At 42.4% G+C, this 20,182-nt stretch overlaps 1 protein-coding gene across 1 annotated transcript in view; it reads right to left on the minus strand.

Annotated features, from left to right (window-relative positions):
- DAAM2 (dishevelled associated activator of morphogenesis 2) overlaps positions 1-20,182 on the minus strand; it is a 125,938-nt gene that overhangs the window by 83,537 nt on the left and 22,219 nt on the right. Inside the window, exon 2 of the mRNA XM_067293187.1 lies at positions 18,506-18,595. Within this exon, the coding sequence (XP_067149288.1) occupies positions 18,506-18,595 (90 nt within the window). The remainder of the gene's footprint in view (positions 1-18,505; positions 18,596-20,182) is intronic.

Below are 20,182 nucleotides of genomic sequence, written 5' to 3' on the forward strand. Positions count from 1 at the left end.
TTAGCTGATCCTGAAAATCTTTTACAGAATGCTGGGAGACTTGACCCACTGCGCAAGCTGTTGTCTAAAGAACGGAGACCCTCAGTGGCTGCTATTCCAGTGGGACGAACATTTGCGGTACGAAGACTGCCATCTTCACAGACAGAATCAGAAATTACAGATCATTCTCTTTGTCAAGAAACTTTCTACAAAGTACCACTAAGCACTGGAGTTAAGGAAGCCATTCAGAAATGCTAGATATTCACAGCTGAGTGGACCATGAAAATGAAAGACCCTGTGTATCTGATTGCTGTTTCTTTCAAGACAGGTTGAGCACAGGGGAAGCCTGAAAAGTAACTGCCTGCACTGAAGCTCTTTTGTGGTAAAGCACCGTGTTTCAATTTCCAGTGATGACACATTGGTATTTTACAGTACACCAAATGGAACCCAAACAATGTCAAGCAGTCTTCTAGAACATGTCCTTAAAATCTGAGCATGATAAAACATTAACAAATGTATCCATGAAATTTATAACTTTACAAGGCCTCTTGCATTTGGTAAAAGGGAGAGATGTGGCAACATGACAAATAAAACCGATCCAGGAAATCACTGGCAGAGTTAGAAACAGGTTAGGAACAGACACTAATCTGACTCCAAATCCAGAGCTCTCATATTTCCACCATCATTTCTTTTGGGCTGTTTTTATGGGGTGTTAACAAAACCCATCTCCTCGGGACCAGCAGGTGCTTGGCATCCCTGGGTGTCCAACCATTACATGGACTTTGCCACTACCTGCACACACTGTTGTGATAAAGAATCAGGGCTGATGACTCATGGAGCCTTCTAACATGCAAACTAAAATAACATTTCCCTCTTGAACAGATGCATTAAAAATACACTGTATGTTATGGACACTGTATGACAATGGTGGGTACTATAAGGATGACATCTATTCACTGGAAACATGTTTCCTTTTCAAAGTCATCTCTTCAGAACTACAGACAGCTGACCTTACTATTTTGCACTGTTCAGAATGGAAGGCGGATGAGTCACATATTTGATGCCACAAAATCACAGAATCACAGAATCACAGAATCACTGAGGTTGGAAGGGACCTCTGGAGATCATCTAGTCCAACCCCCCTGCTCAAGCAGGGTCACCTAGAGCACATTGCACAGGATTGCATCCAGGCGCATTTTGAATATCTCCAGAGAAGGAGACTCCACCACCTCTCGGGGCAACCTGTTCCAGTGCTCTGTCACCCTCACAGTGAAAAAGTTTTTCCTCATGTTAAGATGGAAGTGTCTGTGTTTCAGTTTGTGCCCATTGCCTCGCGTCCTGTCGCTCGGCACCACTGAAAAGAGTCTGGCCCCATCCTCTCGACACCCTCCCTTCAGATACTTATACACATTGATAAGATCTCCTCTCAGCCTTCTCTTCTCCAAGCTAAACAGGCCAAGCTCTCTCAGCCTTTCCTCATAAGAGAGATGCTCCAGTCCCCTAATCATCTTTGTGGCCCTTCGCTGCACTTGCTCCAGTAGTGCCACATCCCTCTTGTACTGGGGAGCCCAGAACTGGACGCAGTACTCCAGATGTGGCCTCACCAGGGCTGAGTAGAGGGGGAGAATCACTTCCCTCGACCTGCTGGCAACACTCTTTCTGATGCAGCCCAGGATACCATTGGCCTTCTTGGCCACAAGGGCACATTGCTGCCTCATACTTAACTTGGTGTCCACCAGCACTCCCAGGTCCTTCTCAGCAGAGCTGCTTTCCAGCAGGTCAACCCCCAACCTGTACTGCTGCATGGGGTTATTCCTCCCCAGGTGCAGGACCCTGCACTTCCCTTTGTTGAATTTCATGAGGTTCCTCTCTGCCCACCTCTCCAGCCTGTCCAAGTCTCTCTGAATGGCAGCACAGCCCTCCGGCTTATCGGCCACTCCTCCCAGTTTTGTATCGTCAGCAAACTTGCTGAGTGTGCACTCTGTGCCTTCATCCAGGTCATTGATGAAGAAGTTGAACAAGACTGGACCCAGTACTGACCCCTGGGGGACACCGCTAGCTACAGGCCTCCAACTAGACTCTGTACCACTGATCACAACTCTCTGAGCTCTGCCATTCAGCCAGTTCTCAATCCACCTCACTGTCCACTCATCTAACCCACACTTCCTGAGCTTGTCTATGAGGATGCTATGGGAGACAGTGTCAAAAGCCTTGCTGAAGTCTAGGTAGACAACATCCACTGCTCTCCCCTCATCTACCCAGCCAGTCATCCCATCATAGAAGGCTATCAGATTGGTTAAGCATGATTTCCCCTTGGTGAAGCCATGCTGACTACTCCTGATCACCTTCTTTTCCTCCACATGCGTGGAGATGGCTTCCAGGATGAGCTGCTCCATCACCTTTCCAGGGATGGAGGTGAGGCTGACTGGCCTGTAGTTCCCTGGGTCCTCCTTCTTGCCCTTTTTGAAGACTGGGGTGACATTGGCTTTCTTCCAGTCCTCGGGCACCTCTCCTGTTCTCCATGACCTTTCAAAGATGATGGAGAGTGGCTTAGCAATAACATCCGCCAGCTCCCTCAGCACTCGTGGGTGCATCCCATCAGGGCCCATGGATTTGTGGGTGTCAAGTTTGCTTAAATGATCTCTAACCCACTCCTCCTCCACCAAGGGAAAGTCTTCCTCTCTCCAGACTTTCTCTCTTGCCTCCAGGGTCTGGGGCTCCTGAGGGCTGGCCTGAGCAGTAAAGACTGAAGCAAAGAAGGCATTCAGTAACTCTGCCTTCTCTGCATCCTTCGTCACCAGGGCACCCACCCCATTCAGCAAAGGGCCCACGTTTTCCCTAGTCTTCCTCTTGCTGCTGATGTATTTGAAGAAGCCCTTCTTGTTGTCCTTGACATCTCTAGCCAGATTTAATTCCAAACGGGCCTTAGCCTTCCTCGTCGCATCCCTGCATACTCTGACAACATTCCTGTATTCATCCCAAGTGGCCTGTCCCCCTTTCCACTTTCTGTAGACTTCCTTCTTCTGGTTGAGTTTTGCCAGGAGCTCCTTGCTCATCCATGCAGGTCTCCTGCCTCCTTTGCTTGACTTCTTACTCATAGGGATGCACCGCTCTTGAGCCTGGAGGAAGTGATGTTTGAATATTAACCAACTCTCTTGAACACTCCTTCCTTCCAGGGCCCTCACCCATGGGATTCCTCCAAGTAGGTCCCTGAAGAGGACAAAGTTTGCTCTCCTGAAGTCCAGGGTTGCGATCCTACTTGGTGCCCTGCTGCCTCCTCGCAGGATCCTGAACTCCACCATCTCATGGTCACTGCAGCCAAGGCAGCCCCCAACCTTCACATCTTCCACCAGTCCTTCTTTGTTTGTTAGTACGAGGTCCAGCAGCACACCTCTCCTTGTTGGCTCCTCCACCACCTGGGTCAAGAAGTTGTCACCAATGCTCTGCAGGAATCTCCAGGACTGTTTGTGCCTAGCTGTGTTGTCTTTCCAGCAGATATCGGGGTGGTTGAAGTCCCCCATGAGAACCAGGGCCTGGGATTGTGAGGCTACTTCCAGCTGTCTGTAGAAGGCCTCATCCACTTCCTCATCCTGATCAGGTGGCCTGTAGTAAACACCCACAACAGTGTCACCTCTATTAGCCTGCCCTTTGATCCTTACCCATAAGCTCTCGACTCGCTCTTCATCCACCCCTAGGCACAGCTCAATACATTCCAGTTGCTCTCTCACATAAAGAGCAACTCCACCACCTCGCTTTCCTGGCCTGTCTTTCCTAAAAAGTACGTAGCCATCCATGACAGCACTCCAGTCATGCGAGCTATCCCACCATGTCTCTGTAATGGCAATGAGATCATGGCCCTGCGACCGCACACACATCTCTAGTTCTTCCTGTTTGTTCCCCAAGCTGCGTGCATTGGTGTACAGGCATTTCAGGGAGGTGATCGAGCATGCAGGTTTCCCAGGAGGGATACAAGAGGGTCCTCCATAGCCACATCCCATGCGCACTTCCCTGGCTGCATTCACCTGTTGGAGGCATCCTGACTTGAGCAGTCTTTTGCCAACTACCCTGTCACTATAACTCTCCCCTTCCCCCATCTTTCCTAGTTTAAAGCCCTCCTTACCAGGTTGGCCAACCTGTTGGCAAAGACCCGCGTGCCCCGCCTCGTGAGGTGGATCCCATCTCTCGCCATCAGTTGTTGATCTTCAAACAGGGTCCCATGGTCGTAGAAACCAAAACCCTGTTGCCAACACCAGCGGCGCAGCCAGTCGTTAACCTGGAAAGTCCGTCTCCTCCTCCTCTCATCCATCCCCCTCACTGGCAGGATTGAGGAGAAGATGACCTGGGCTCCCAGACCCTTGACCACCATCCCCAGAGCTCTGAAATCCTGCTTGATGGTCTGCAGTTTGCCCTTGGTGTCATTGGCACCCACATGGAAGAGCAGCAGTGGGTAATAGTCCGAAGAATGGACGAGCCTTGGCAGTCTTTGCATGACATCTCTCACACGAGCCCCCGGCAGGCCACAAACCTCTCTAGACAAGAGGTCAGGTCGGCAGATAGATGCCTCCGTCCCCTGTAGCAGGGAGTCCCCCACAACAATCACCCGCCGCTTTTTCCGGGTGTTCCGGCAGGGCACAGGGTCTGTTGTCCCGGTTACTTCCCTGGCAGCCATGCCCATCTCCTCCTCATCCTGGAGGGCACTAAACCTGTTCTTCAGCTTCAGGTCTTCAGGAGGAGGGTGTGGGGTTAAAATCTTTTGTGGGCAAGGAAAACCATTCTAAGTCTTGAGTTGCTCTGTACATTAGTGAAAACAGCATGCAAAGACAGATGAAGAATATGAAATAAGGCTACTGAAATATAAATTCCTATTCCAGCTTGATCGCTATATCATGTCAGGAGACTGCATGTTCAAATTTATACTTGGGTCACAAAGAACTGATTTTGTCTGCAAAACTCACCTTAAAGTTCACATGGTGCCTCCTCTATCAATCTGCATGCATCATTCTAGTATCTCACAGGGTTGAAAGATGGGTTATTTTACATAGTGTAAAGGGTCAACATTATCACATACAGTATGGAAAATATAAATCATGTGGCTCAAGTCATTACAAGAAACTAACACATTTTAAGAAAAAGGTGGAATGTGTTATTTGGCATAATGGGTAAGTCCCTGTAGCTAGCTGTTCATAACTCCTATTAAAATGGAATGGGAATTGGGATCCTTATTACAAATAAGGGGTGATTTTCCAGTGAAGCAATGTTTTTTGGAAAATGCCAGTTCACTGAAACTTTAACTTTTAACATGACTTACATCAGTTAAGGTGAAAGCTTTGCTGGAAAAAGAGTCTCTGTTTCTGGATGAAGACCTCCCACACTCTTCAGAACAACAGTTTAGCTGGTAAACCTTTCATCTGAAATGTGCAGGATTGAGACTCAAGTCCACATTCCATCTGGTTCAAAGACAGAGACATGAACCTTGCTCTCCACATGAGCATTCCAGCCACTATAAACAAGGTGGGGTTTTTGTTTGCTTTGGGGGCAGAAGAAGGCTATGACTTATTTTTTTTATTTACCACATCGACTCTGCTCCCTTCAGATGCTTTTTAAAAAGACTCAGCTTGATGCAACATCTGTTACTAATGCTGAATATGCTACAATTCAGTAATACCTTGCACTCTAAAGTGACAAAAGTCCTTAAACAAATCCATGAATTAGTTTTTTCGGCTCCTCTTTCAGTGAGATCAGCAGAGACAGGCAAAAGGGGATGCAGACAATTACACAGCTCCCTGTCACACAGGAAGTCTGCAACACAGTCAAGAATCAACCCACACTGAAATCGTACAACCTGCACTCTCATCCAAATCACCATTCCCTCGTTTTTCTATGACTGACTTTCTGAATTCTCCTGAAGTTCACTTTAAGGAGAAGTCCAGTTTTCAAAGAAACATTTACCTTTTCCATTAAAACACTCTTCATCCTATTGGCTATATCTCAGCTCAGAGCAGATGAAGTTGCATAAATGAAAAGGACTTTCATTAAAGGCCCCAAACTTGTTTGATCTGCTGTGGGATGAAATACTAATTCAGAAGCAGAGCTACAATACATCCAAACTTTTCAGACAGCTTACACCTCCAGAAAGCCAACCAGGTCCCAAGAGATGCTGATTTTGAAACAGGACAGACCACAGGACTGAGCCGTTCATTAGAAAGATGCAGTCACTGCTCCGTTTCTCAGACTCTATGACTAGCATTTACGCAAATACTCTCAGGGTTTTGGAAAGGGAGTTATATCCAAGCCTTTTAAGCACAATTTATCCAGAGTGAGAAAAATAAACATTACTTCCCTCCCTGGAATTAAACTATTGACGTGCAGATAATAATCCTTCTGCCACAAAAGCAGTCGACTGTATAACTTATTAGAAGGGAATATTCATTTATTACCAGATGGAGCATGCAACTGAGTAGGCCTAATTCCCTCTCATAAAGGTCAGTTACCACCATACATGTTTCCAGTTCACTGGATTATGACGCAGGCATATTTTACCTAATAGACTATGGGGTTTTGTTTGTTTGTTTGTTTGTTTTTCTTTTTCTTTTTTCATTTAGCCTGATCTCTCCCCTGCTGCCAGTAACACGACTGGCCTAGTAATGACCTCTGATGCTGGTTACTAACCAGTCTCTCAAAGGAAGAATCAAAGCTCTCATATTATTATTCATACTACAGAATGTCATATCAATTGTGGAACTCACTGCCACAAGGTATGATAGATTCTAAAAGCATAAAAGTGAAAACAGGATTCATTTATGAAGGATAAAGATTCCCTCTTCATAATACTGAAATAACCTTCAATGATGCTAAATTCACTGGTCTTCAGAAATTAAAATGGATTACCAGCCATTTTTAAAAGATGGTTTATCCTACCATATGCCGGAAACTTTCCAATAAAGTTAAAACCATGCTTTATTTTGAACTGTTTATTATATCCATCATGTTTTCCCCTTCACAAGTACCCAGAGATGCAGACACTCTAGAGGTCTTAAAGTTAAATATACGATGTGCCATTTCTGACCTCATCTAGCACTGACATAACACTCAAAATAACATGAAATTCATTAGTTCTAATTGGTATCAGTCTAATGGAGAGGAAGATCATGATTCTTTTCTTCTTCCAGAAAACATGCCAGCTCCTCTGCACACTCATGCATGCGTGCACACACAGACACACACACAGACAGACTTCCACGCTGAAAATGGACAGGAATGCCACACCTGGCAGGCAAAAAGCTTGTTGGTGCATTCTTATGAGCCAAAGGTAAGGGTTAATTTTTTTTTTTTTGAAACCCAGCAAGTTCAGAAATCTCAAACACTGATTTAAATAAACTGTATAATTGCAGTGTTTAAAACAAGATTAAGTTTTACAATAACTGTGTCTGGCACGAGGTTTTCTATAGATTACTGGAGAGAATCCTGTTCTAAGGAACTTTAAATTATAGCAAGGCTGCACAGTACATTTTTAGTTTTAAGAACTCCCTTATGTTCCATTCTCCTTCCTCTTCTGTTGGCTCTTTATCATCCTCATCAATGCAGACAGATGTAAACTTGCTGGCAGGACTGACTGCATCAACCTCCTCTCATTATTTACAGAGCGTGCAAGTGTGTTTGTCCCTGTGCAAACATATTTAGTTGTGCTATAGGATGGGGACCCCACCATCACAAGGCATTGATCTACAGGTATAGTGTAGTGAACAAGCGGACTTCTCCCTGTGTTTACTGGTCTGCTTAAATATACAGCTGAGGCCACACTGAATTATCCAGCTCCTTCAGCCCTCAGGACAAAGCTTGCTTGCCAAGTTGAAGTCTACCAGTATTTCACATCGTTCCCCCACTGAAAGTTTCACCTTTGTCATGGAACTTGGCCTCTTGTTGGATACAGTCTCCCGACTATATTGCTGCCTAAAGATCTTTCTTTCCTATTAGCTGAACTTTGTATTCATGTTTAAAACCTCTTATATGCTCTACTTTTCACAAGTCCCAAATAAGTCAACTGATATTTAAATTATACACTTGACTGCATAATAACTGCCAAATAAAGTAATTCATGAGTTCCCTGGAAATCCAATGAAGGAATTCTTAGGAGCCTAGCTTCCCTCACCCCATTCCATCTACTTATTTTGGAAGTGAAGGGAAGTGTCCATTGTGGAGGACCCTAATAGTCAGGAAATCAATTTACGTTCATTCTTCACACAGGGTCTTCAGGAGAAGACATGAAATTTTTCCTGTACACAGCCTGCTCTCCAGGGACAGGAAGAGCTAGGCTAGGGACTGACATTGTCCTCCTGGACCACAGCCCAGTCCACCCAAACCTGCAGCAAGGTTGACGGCTGGTATCAGTATTCTGCAGCAGATGAAGACAACAACCTGCCACCATCCCAACAAACCCTAAGTAATGGCAACAATGAGAAACATTTTATTGTTTCATTAACATCCAAGATCTGTTTTGCCCCACCACTTTGACTCTGTGCTATGTCAAACTATTGTGTGTTTCTATTCTAGCAATGCCCCTGTTTAGATGACTACACTGTCTTACAGCCAACATGCTGTGGATACAGATCTGGATTTTTTCCTCTCCCCTCCAGCTTACTGCTTTCAGCTTACCTTGTTCGCATTCCAACAGCCCTGTTTTCAACTATACACCTACCCTGCTGGTATTTATGTCACTTGGACTGTGAGAAAGAAATCTCCTTCAGTTCCCTTTCTCATTCTCTTGGCATTCTTTTGGCAGCTTAGTGAAAAGCCACAGAAGGAGGCCAGACTGCATAAGTGGACCTCCCATCTGCCACATGTCTGCATTGGAAGTTTATCTTTCTATCCGGCTTTCCTCCAGCAAGCAACCACTTACAATCTTTCCTAAAATGAAATGAAAAGTCACCTAAAGTTCAAGGAGATTAGTCTACCTCTCGCTTGATGACGGGAACGAAACTTCACTAACTCTGCTCAAAGACATCTGGAACTGCCTAGGATACACCTACCTAGAGCTAGCACAGCTACCTAGGACACATCCTCTGGAAGCACACACGATTTGTTAATGCCAAAGTCTAAGAGGTTTCTCTTCACTGTCCACACACTGTGGACGTGGCGGACATGTCCACTATCTGTTTTTCCACTGATACTCCTTCTTTCTCTAGTTCTATTCTTCTGCTCTGGGCCCCCTACTAAGAGGGATGACGGCTGGATGGTGAGAGTTGCTACATATTTTTTATTTATCTCCCTCCTATAAACCTCAGCCAAACTGTCTGAAGCCCTGGGCAAGTTGAGAGATGTTGGATAGGGGAACACATTCAGATGGAGAGGCAGATGGCTTTTAAGTTGCTAATTTGAACACTCAGTGAAAGTCAGAATGCAGAGGAGAGTGAGCCCTCGTCTGTACCAAATCTGCTTCTCACATACCAGAGAAACATGCTAGTTACTTACATATTCTTTGCTCTTGCTTGTCCACCTGAGACTAATCTGAATGGTAAGAACTGCATTGTACAAAGCATGCAGTATATTATTACTGCATATCATCAAGAGGACTGACTCATACTTGGATTGCGGAGACCCAGAAGTTTTACAAGAGGACAGACAAGGACAGAACATAATCTAGTGGCAGCAACTAAACCACACAATCAGCATTTACATGTACTTCCCATACAGCAGAATCAGACTGCTCACCCTCATTTTTGTTTTTAAGTACAGTAAAATACACCATCTTCGTAGGGTGACAGCTGGATAAATGTTTTTTTGTTGTTTTTTTTTTTTCTCTCCTGGAGGGACAAATCTGCTCCCACTGAACTCTCCTGGACTCCCACAGAATGCAAGCCAAATGAGAAACACAGTATAGGCATTATGATGAGAATTTTCCAAATATCACTGCATAAACTCCAGAGCATTCTGGGCTTGATTTTTGAGAATTGTTAAGTACTAACTTCAAATGGAGCAGTAGCAGCACACCTGAAAAAGGCAGAAACTTCAAGCTGGACACCCAAAACCTACATACTCAGAATCACTATAACAAACATCATGGCAAGTTTATGGAATTTATTACTTCAGCAGTTGGAACCAAAGAGTTGGGGAGGCATTTTCTAGGCAACAGCTAACCTTTCTTGTTGGCAATTTCAAAGAGAAAGAGGGAAAGGAGGAAGAAACTAAAAATATTCCATGCTGTTCCCATGGGGGGGAGGGGAAACACTTTTCCTGATTATAAATAAATAAATATATAATTTCAAGGCCCTGACCCAAAATAACCTCTTTTCCCATGATAAATAAATGAGTCTATAACTGTTAGCATGGCAGCATGGGAAAAAAAAAAAAACAGCAAAAAGAATGATTTGGAATAACTCCTTATCTCTTCTAACATCTGCTACAACATGGTTTTTTAGGCATCACCATTCCATGCTGGAATAATGGTATATCAGCTAAATTCTGCACACAGTTTTAATTGGTTCTTCCTTTTCTCCTTGACACCAAGTTCATCCTTTAAACTGCTGCAAGAGTACTTCTGGGAAAAAAAAAGTATTTTTAAGAAAAGTCTCTCACATCATCAAGCCTTTTATGTCATATGTCAAAGTAACTACTTTGGAGTACTTGTTATAGAAGGAAAAATACCAAGGAAAAGAATCAAGGTTCAATTGCAGGAACTTAATGATAAACCATACAAAATGGCCAAATTTTCTTCTCACGTGCTGATCTATGTGCGGAACAACAGGGTCAACTTCAACAAATTTAATACTGATGTGAGATGAGAAAAAAAGCCCAAATCCATTATGTGGTTGTATAAGGGAATAAGATGGTTTCTTATGTGAATCTCAAAGGTTAGTCTTGCAGCCATAACACCTTCCCTACACTAAAAGATACAGAGGGAAACAGATACTGTTTTATGCTTTATTTTACACTGTGCTAACCATGTTGCCCAAATTTGGGGGCTACTCTTTCAGACTTCAGCACACATTAACAGGTGCCACCATTCAAACAGCTCTTTCAGATTGAAAAGACCCAAGTACACCACTCATCAGGAAATGTGTGCATTTGCTGCATTAGTGACACCCTTGCTGCATTTTGTTGGTTCCCATTATATCTTGTGTTTGTCATAGGCCAGAGTCTCTGAATTTACTGGTCTAAAAGCTACTTTTATTTATAACAGAGTAACATCTGAAGCCATGTGCCTGTCTTCAATACCTAGGCTAGAGATACTGGAATGACCCAATGACAGGATCAAGCTAACAAATCATCCCAAACATCTGAGCATGATGTCATTCTGTTAAAAAAAAAAAAAAGAAAAAAAAAGGAACAGATGTTGGTGGGAAAAAAGCAAGTTAACTCCACAATTGCTGGCATTTTCCAAACATCCAGCTGAAAGAATGCAGCGGTTTGCAAAGGGCAACATCCTCCCACTGTGAGTTACCAGTATCTTGAGATTTCCACTGAGCAATAGGCTAACTGAAAGCAAGTCTATTTTCAACTGAAGGCAAATCTATTTTCAGAGAATTCATCTGAGAAATGCCACATTTCAGACTGTCTCACCAGCCAGTCTCCTGAGCTAAGGAAGTGATGCAGTCACTCAGACCACGAGTGAACATGAATCCCAGGCACCGGGAGGGGACCAAATAACAGCTTCTGCTATGACTTATTTCAAGGAGCTGGTCTCAAAGCAACAACACAGGAGACAGTGGGTTGCACAGAGCCTTACTGTTGCCCCCTTTCTTTATAGGGCCATATAGCTGCTCTCCTAGTTTGGTTTACAGTCCATTCATAGAATCACAATTCAGGGTGGAAGGGACCTGCAGGGCTAAATAGAAAGTTAGAACAGACTGTTGAGGGCCTTGTCCAGGCAAATTTTGAATACTGAGTTAAATCAAAATGCTGACTGAACATGTTGACCACCGCAAACTTTAAAGCATCAGCAGGAACAGAAACAGTCATCCGAAGCACTAAAGACTTCAGATAAAGTCTAATTCTCTAGCTTAGATGTACTAGGCAAGCTTTGCCCTGTGCACATCAGATATCACTTAGCCACCAAAACACTTCCTCTAAGCTCTCCCAGCCCTACACAGCTTCTCTAGTCTCCTGCTATCTACCAACTGCTCCCGTTTTTAGGCTACCATGTGTGCTGTGAGGGCTCTTTTGTGTTCTTTCAGTCTTCTCAGAGGAAGAGAGAGTAGGAGCACTCCCCCTAAGCACCTCATTCCAAGCTGGGAGAAAAACCCTCATGAAGTCACATCCAAGCCTCCTGAAACTGGGATTCCTTATAAATGGCTTCTCAAATACTGCAGCAAATTATCTTGTGTGTTCATGTCTGCTGCTACCATACAGAGTGTGGAATAACAACTCTGAAGAAGGGAACTTATAAGGGACAGGTTAAAAGCTCCTTACAATGATAAATCCATAACCAGAACAGTGTAAGATTCCATATCAATAACAGATTCTAAGAGTATTTCAAAGGGAAAAACATCTTGCAAGAAGATAAAATTGAAAACAATACAACTTCAAACCACCCACTTCATTTATTATGAGCCAACCACTGCTTGGCACTCTTCATACAGAAAGGATGAACTCCAAAGGGCTTTCACAGCTCAGATCAGACAATACAAAACCAAAAACCCACACTCAGACAACACAATGATGTGATCTTCATCTGGCATATTATATCGTTAAATGAGACCAGATGAAGATCCAGTTTCTCTCTTCTTTAGGGAGTATCTATCTTCTGCTGAATATCTCCATGGCAGAGACATAATTTAAAGTAGGAACCTGAGGAAATGAACACTTTCTCCTACAACAAGAATGGCAGAGCTCATACCTAAAAACAATAGATGCAATGCATCCTCCTGCTCTGACTTACAGCTTCCATATGGAGCCTTAAAAACAGAGAAGTGACCTCAGGATTGGGAAAAAAAACCCTGCCAATTCACATTTAGCTAATAAATGTCTCTCTATATCATACCCAAGCTGCAACTACACTTTACAGGGCAAACACTGCATAGAGCAACCCAAAAACAAACACTGTGTGCAGGAACTTTCACTCACTTTGAAAAGTTTCCTCCAGCGGCCAGGAGGACTCCAGGTCTGATACTTGCATCCCTCTTCTGCTATGTCCTCAGGAGGCTAAAGTAATTATATCGAAGCTGCAAAAGCAGCTCAGATTCCTTCAGGAGATATATATGTGTGTGTATATGTATATACATGTGTGTGTGTGTGTGTGTATGTATATACATACATACATATGGATTAATTTTTGTATTTATATATATTTACAGATTTAATGGGAGGATTCATCCACAGTCTAGGGTGAAATGCTCTCTCTGGAAGCTGGAACTGTGGCTGGGTTTCAAACAGGGCTTATAGCAGTAACATAGTCTGGGCTGGTGTTGGATTGGAGATTTTGCTTACAGCTCTGCAGGAATATGAAGGCAGGCCTGGGCATGGGGGTGGAAGACAGAAGTATCTTGCTCTATATACAGCTGCACAATATCAAGCTATACTTTTTTATAGTGACATTTTGCTGACAATGCAAACCACAAGGGCAAAGTTCAAAGAGAAACTCTCAAAGAAAGAAAAAAAACCTGACACATAGACATTATCTTCATTAACGTTAGACAGCCAGCATGGGACCAAAGTGGGAGTTTGTGAAACTGAGCTGCAAATATTATAAAAAGCCTGCAGTAAAACTGTTAAAAGTTAAAGCCTAACTAAGGCTAGAATTCCTAAAGGCATCTGGAAGCCTAACATAGGACTAGATACAGCCCTTACATGAGAAAACAGGAACCGTGCATCAGATGATGCAGCAGTTGGTGGGAGAGGGGTAAAGCTTCTTCAGGACTGCACCTGGGACACACTGCACCCAGACTACAGCCTCCCTGGTGTCAGCAGCAACCCCAGCCTCAGTCCTACAGGACTTAGACTCCTCAGTGTTTGCATAAGGCATGGAAGTGCCTTCCACTTGATTACTCCTGCTCCTTGCAGTGAGCCCTCCCAGGTATGGTGACCTCACTGCAAATCCATTTCTACAAGAAAACCTTAGAAGAAAGACAGGTGCAGCAATGCAAAAGAACAAATGGTTCTTAAACTGAAAATATCTGAGATTTGATCCTCCCCCCCCACCAAAAAAAAAAAGTATGTGGCATGAGGCCAAGGCATGTGTATATCATGCAGGAAAAGGGTGAGAGAGGATGGCATGCCCAGGACATTGCCATGAGGTTTCCTAGCTTTCCTACTATTTATAAAGTTTCTTTCAGATACAGAGAAATGTGTTTACATACAAACATAATAATCAGAAGGTCTTTGAATTTATAAAGCAATTTAGATCAAAGAATTTTAGAACCAAGGAGTTTCCTGACTTTTAAACCCAAATTCAGTTTACTAGATTTTTATCCATTAGGTAGATGAAAAATGTAATTGATAGATATTAAAAAATAATTGCAGGTGATGGAATCATACAGAAATTCCTTTTTCTGTACATTAGCTGGTACAGCATATGTTTCAGAGAAATTCTCCTCAGAATTTTTTTTAAGTCTGCTTTGCTGCTGGAGAGTAGTCTTTCTCTAGATCTCTTCCCCGTAACAACAACAACAACAATAACAACAACAAACGTTACCCGTTTGAGAACTATAAGCACACAGTCTTCTTTCAAGTACCATAAATGTCCCTTTCTGTAAAGTTGTAGGGTGCTGATTATTGCTTCACTACTCGATTTTGTATTATCTCTCTTAAGTAGGAAAAGCACAAATGACTCAAAACAGCTATTCTAGAGTACAACTATGATCAGAACAGTATAAAATAACCCCAGAATATTTAGGAGATTTCAACATACTCAGTTATTAGGATTGAGCTTTTCACTGTTTGTTCTGTGTTTGGAGAGGAGCTGCATGATACAGCTAGTCCAGTTTGATTGTACTTTGGAAAGAGATTTGCTACCAATTCTTTCTCAAAGAAACACAGAAGTCCAAAAAACCTAACTTGTCTAACTTTGCAAAATATGCTTGCTTTCTAACGAAATCCGCTCAACTGAAGGCTTACAAATTAGTCTCAGGAGGCAGGCAAAGGCCATAAAAAGAAAACAACTTGACTTGCTTTCCAATAGTAATAATTCTAAGAGCTAGTCAGATTGTCCAGAAGGTAATAAGCTATTGCCTGCACAATGAGGCCTCATTATTTGAAATGCAGACTGCATCCAAAGCAACATGTGCTGAGGCAGTGCAATACCTGCATTTTCCACCTGTTTTGGATTCCTAATATGAGCTCATTTAACAGGCCAAATAATTAAGCTGACAACTTTTTCTTTCTATGGAATTATTTCACCAATATGTAAAAAGATTATGCACCTTAGTACTGGCTCCTGTTAAAATAGTATTCAGTAACAGTATTTTTCTAAACCTCAGCATCAGAAAGCTTTTATTTAAAAATAAGTTTTTATTTAAAAATAAATACATCTGAATGCACGGTCTAGTGTTTGATTTAATTCCTGCAAAACATGTAACTCTCAGGAAATTGAGAGGGAATTTTACAGGAATTATAGAAGCGGAGTATACGTTTTATATAAATCTGAGTTTCAACTGATAGTGAAACATGAAGATTATCCTAAACAAAACCAAATTCAGGTACATGAGCTGGGTGAGGATGTCATCACTTGCATTCTGTCTATATAAGGCTTTACTTCTAACCTTGATGTTCCAGTATGGTATCAAGGGAAGTTCATACTAAAGAGAAAGAGGCAATCTAGAACACATAGGACTGGTATTTTAGATAGAGGGTCAGGGTGCCAGCAGTAGGGACTGATTAATGATCCTTCTGATGCAAATGAAGACACCTGCACCTCTTATAATACAATCTGCATGGATTTTTAATGGCAAGGTAAAGGAATAGCTGAGACAGAGAGAACATATTAACATTTTCCAATAGAGCAGCCTTTATTCCTCACAAATAGCTACTCCACAAATGAGAGTGAAGAGTTCACTACAGCTACTAGCTGAAGCAGCTACACCTTTAGACCAAATTGTGGAGAATTTGTTTTTAGTACTAGTGGTTTCAGATGCAAAACTAGAATGGCCAATAGTTACCAAAGCAAGCTTGGCTATACTATACAATAGCAACATGCCTCTGTAGATATCATGCACAATCACTAATTTCAATCCAATTTTCTTTGAGCCCCACGGAACTTTGATTTGGTGAGCTATGTTCCTGGCATGCAACTTCAAATACATGCACTCACATGTCTTTCCCCATTTCTTTAGAATGGTTTGATATCAGAAACAGGTGGAATGAATTTTATGATACAACAGCAACCTTCTTCTAGGATGTTAGGAATAAGTGCCATAAAAGATTATGTCTGAAGCCTAACTGTCAAAATAATAAATGAACAGTCTGCCAACAGCAACATACGATCTTCATTCTTGCAAGTCACATTTGTTTAGTTAAGACAATTCACTAGTCTTGCCACCTTTAGAGCAAATCTGAGAGCTGTGACCTTCCACTAGTTTTAGACTAGAAAAAGCATCTTAGATTAATGGACGTAAACAGTTCCCTCAACCCGTACTTCTTGACCTTCTAGTTGATAGTGTTTTTACCTGGAGCCTAACAAGGCTTTTCCTCAGGGGGGTATGTAGAGCCCTCACGTTCCAGAAAACTTGGAGAAATTAGCACCTAGCAAGACAGAGGTCTTGAAGCGCTTATCCTGGATAGCTGACAGAGTTCTTTTAAGCAAAGAATCGGGCCCTCTGTGGCTAAAATTAGAATACAAACTTTTCAGGGAAGAGAGAGTTTTTCTCTACAAGGCAGCCTGCAACACACTTTTCTGTCACTGTAAAACAATGACAATAGGTGGATTAGGCAGTCAGCTAGGGAGAGAGAGGTGTGTCAGCACCAATCATCTGACTGCCTGTGAAGGGAAACAATGAATAATATCAGACAGTTAAGGTTTCAAGTAATTGAAAGTATCTGCAATGTAATGAATAGACATCTGGCAACAGTATCCTGATCCAGTTAGCACATCATTTTGGATAGCTGGAGTTCAGCTAACCGAGGTTGCACTATACATGCATTAAAAAGATTTTCCAGTGTATAGCTCCTTTAACTCTGGAGGTCTTCAGGATTCTTATATCAAATCCACTGCCTTAAAAAAAGTGTAATGTAGTGAATCCAACCAACATATTAAATACATTAAAGTCTGAAGCCTCCTGCCAAAGCTGACTGGTCCAGGAGATGGAATGTGTGGTTCTCTAAGACGGCTACAAATAGATCCTCTCCCACTAGAGCTGAAAAAGCCAGCTGAGCCTGCCAGCAAATATGTAAAGCAGACATTAATCACAGCAGCCTGCACCTTCCCTTCATGTGCAAGCTCTATGTACCAGCAGGAAGAAGAAAGCACTGAACATAACTGAGCCTAGAATAGTCTTATGCACTTCCTGGATTACCGCTAGCTCTGAGGTATTGTAACTTATTTGTTGCTATTAACTTCTCTGTGTGATGCATATCAACCACAAGCAACCTACACACAAAACACCATCCTGATTGGTTTGACTGAGGCTCTCTTTAATTGCACTGCAAAAAAGCTAAGCCAGGTTGGCAGTCTCAGACATCAAAGATCTTGACTTACTCGCAGAGCAAGTATGTGAACAGCAGCAAATACAATGACCCCAGAAGGATCAACAACTAGGTTTCAATCTGCCATCTTTAGTATGGAAGTCTAAACCTTCTCTTTGCCACACCTCTTTTTCCTCTAACATTTATTGTTAATGAATACATGCTGTCAGGGCTATCTTTATTTCCTACTGTTTCCTTCCTACAGCAGCAAAATTTTCTGCCACAGCACTCCTGCAGGAATACCTCTTCTTCATGTTTCACAACAGTGACACAGCTTGTCAATTCTCTTGGCCATCATTCTTCTAGGGACAAGATACCCAGAGTGAAATATCAGCCTCTAATGTACTGACCATCTCACTGGTTTGTCAGAAATTTGAGGACTTTGAATGAAGAAGGATCACATAGAAATTGATATGAGCAGGTATTCCTCACTTTCCAGTGCAATACAAAACATTTCCTATTAGCTCTGGAAGGTCTTGAACAACCAGGTTTTAAAACATCATTATTATTATGCACACTACAGATATTTGAAGACAACCTGAAAAATTTCAGCAACGGATTTTCTAAGTGATCAACAGACAGCTTCATGCAAGAGAGGCAATAAAATTTTTAAAATATTCTTTAAAATATTTCAATGATAGCTTTTCTTCTAGCTCAAAGAAAAAAACAAGTGGAAGATTCAAAATGGGACAACATATGACTTTCACTTGTTAACATGCTCCTCACAAATCATTCGTGCATACACTACTTGTGAGAAATTTGTGCCATATCCATGCCAATATAAATCCTCACATCACTCTATCATGTTCTTGAAAAAACAGTGGATAAACACATAGTTCAAACCTAGATGTCAGTAATTACTTACATGCACACAGAATTTATTGATTAGCTACTTTAATCAGGACAATGGTAGTACCTTCTTTTTGCTGCAGTAAATCTGCCATTTCTTCTCTGGAGGGAGTGCAAACATAGCTTCTCTGTTCTTATCTGTGAGATCCAATTCATCCTGGAGATTGTGAAAAAGAAAAAACAAAACAGTCAACAGCTGCACTGATAACTTCTCATACATTGGGAGGAATCTGGATGAGGCATGTTGACTAGCCTTCAATCAAAAGACTTAGTGCCTCCCAAAGACTGCCCCTTCCAAAGTTCCGCATTTTCCCCCACCTCTTCGACCATGAATTTGGTTTCATAACTTTTGTCTTGTTGCTGCAAGTACTCCCTATCAGAGCAGAACCTATAAAGAGGGAAAGCCTGAACAACTGCAGTGCCAAACTTTCCTTACTATGGATTAGTATCCTCACAGGGATGGGAAAGATCACAGTTTGGGCAACAATTACATGTTGTGAAAGGAGTGAAGTGAAAAGACTCAAAGTACTAGCTTACATAACACAGATGCTCCTTGTGTTTCTTAGGGAAAGTCTAAAAAGTCAATACACCTTTTTTTCTGGCCTGCAGCACCAGCCCAATCTCCCAGCTAACATTATCAATACATTTAAAATGCATGACACTTTCTTCTAGTTCTGAGCAGAGACTAATGGACACAATAATGATTTGTTTCTTCCCAGGGCTGATGATCTTCTAGAAAGAGAACAGTGAAATCACCAAATCTTTTAAACAAGGGCATGAGACAGTTTTCTAGTGGCAGTAATGCCAAACACAACCTACAGGTTGAAAAGTTTCTGTTCCCCTGACACTTGCCCTCTGAACCACATAGTCCCCAGCAAAAGACAACTGGCTTTTCAGAAGTAAAGGACCACTCTCCATACAACCAGTTCCCCATCAGCTTGAACAGACCAACAAATTCAGGCTCTGCTAAGAAAAGTAGGTTCAGCACAAGATACTCTCCCAGTGGCTTGCCAATCTTCCATCAGTAAAATGAAGGTTAATGCTGGAATCTGGAACCGAATCCCAAATCTGTCACAAGCTCCCTCTGCATACACTACTGAATTCCCCCAGCCTCAGTTTCTCTTCTCTTTAAAGGCTGGTAACAATACACCCTCTCCTTTACAATGTGTCTATAAAATCATCAAGGCAGGGACTGCTACTCGCTGTGCGTTTATGCAACACAACACAATGAGGCTCAATCACAGCTAGCAATTTCAGGTGCTAATGGGATTTAAACAAATAAGAATGATCTTCAGATCATTCAGGCCTGCATGACCAGGGACAGATGAAGATGTCTAAATGAGTCTGTGCAATATAAAGACAAGCTTCAAATGATGTTTCAATTAATCAGTTTTGGCACTTTTGACCCCCACAATATATTTAAAAGTGTTTGTAGAGGGAAGTGTCCAGGAGTCCAATATCAAGATGACATTGTAGCACTAACAAAGCTGCACAGGCAGATTCTGGCACCCACACTAACCTAACCCAAGCAGAGACAATACCTCTTTAACTCAGCCCAACAATGCCTCATTTGGAAAGCTTTCAGGGCTGGGAAACTTGTGAAAACAGTGAGCTAAATTGCACACTGAGCCTGGTAGCGGCTGCTGACAGATTTAAAAGCCCACAGAGGTTTCAGCTGTAGAAAGGTACAAAAGAAATGCAAACAGTAACAAGGCAAGGTCAGTGCCAGCAGCCCAAGGTAGAA

Source organism: Apteryx mantelli, chromosome 3 (genome assembly GCF_036417845.1).
Source record: "Apteryx mantelli isolate bAptMan1 chromosome 3, bAptMan1.hap1, whole genome shotgun sequence".
NCBI lineage: Eukaryota > Metazoa > Chordata > Aves > Apterygiformes > Apterygidae > Apteryx > Apteryx mantelli.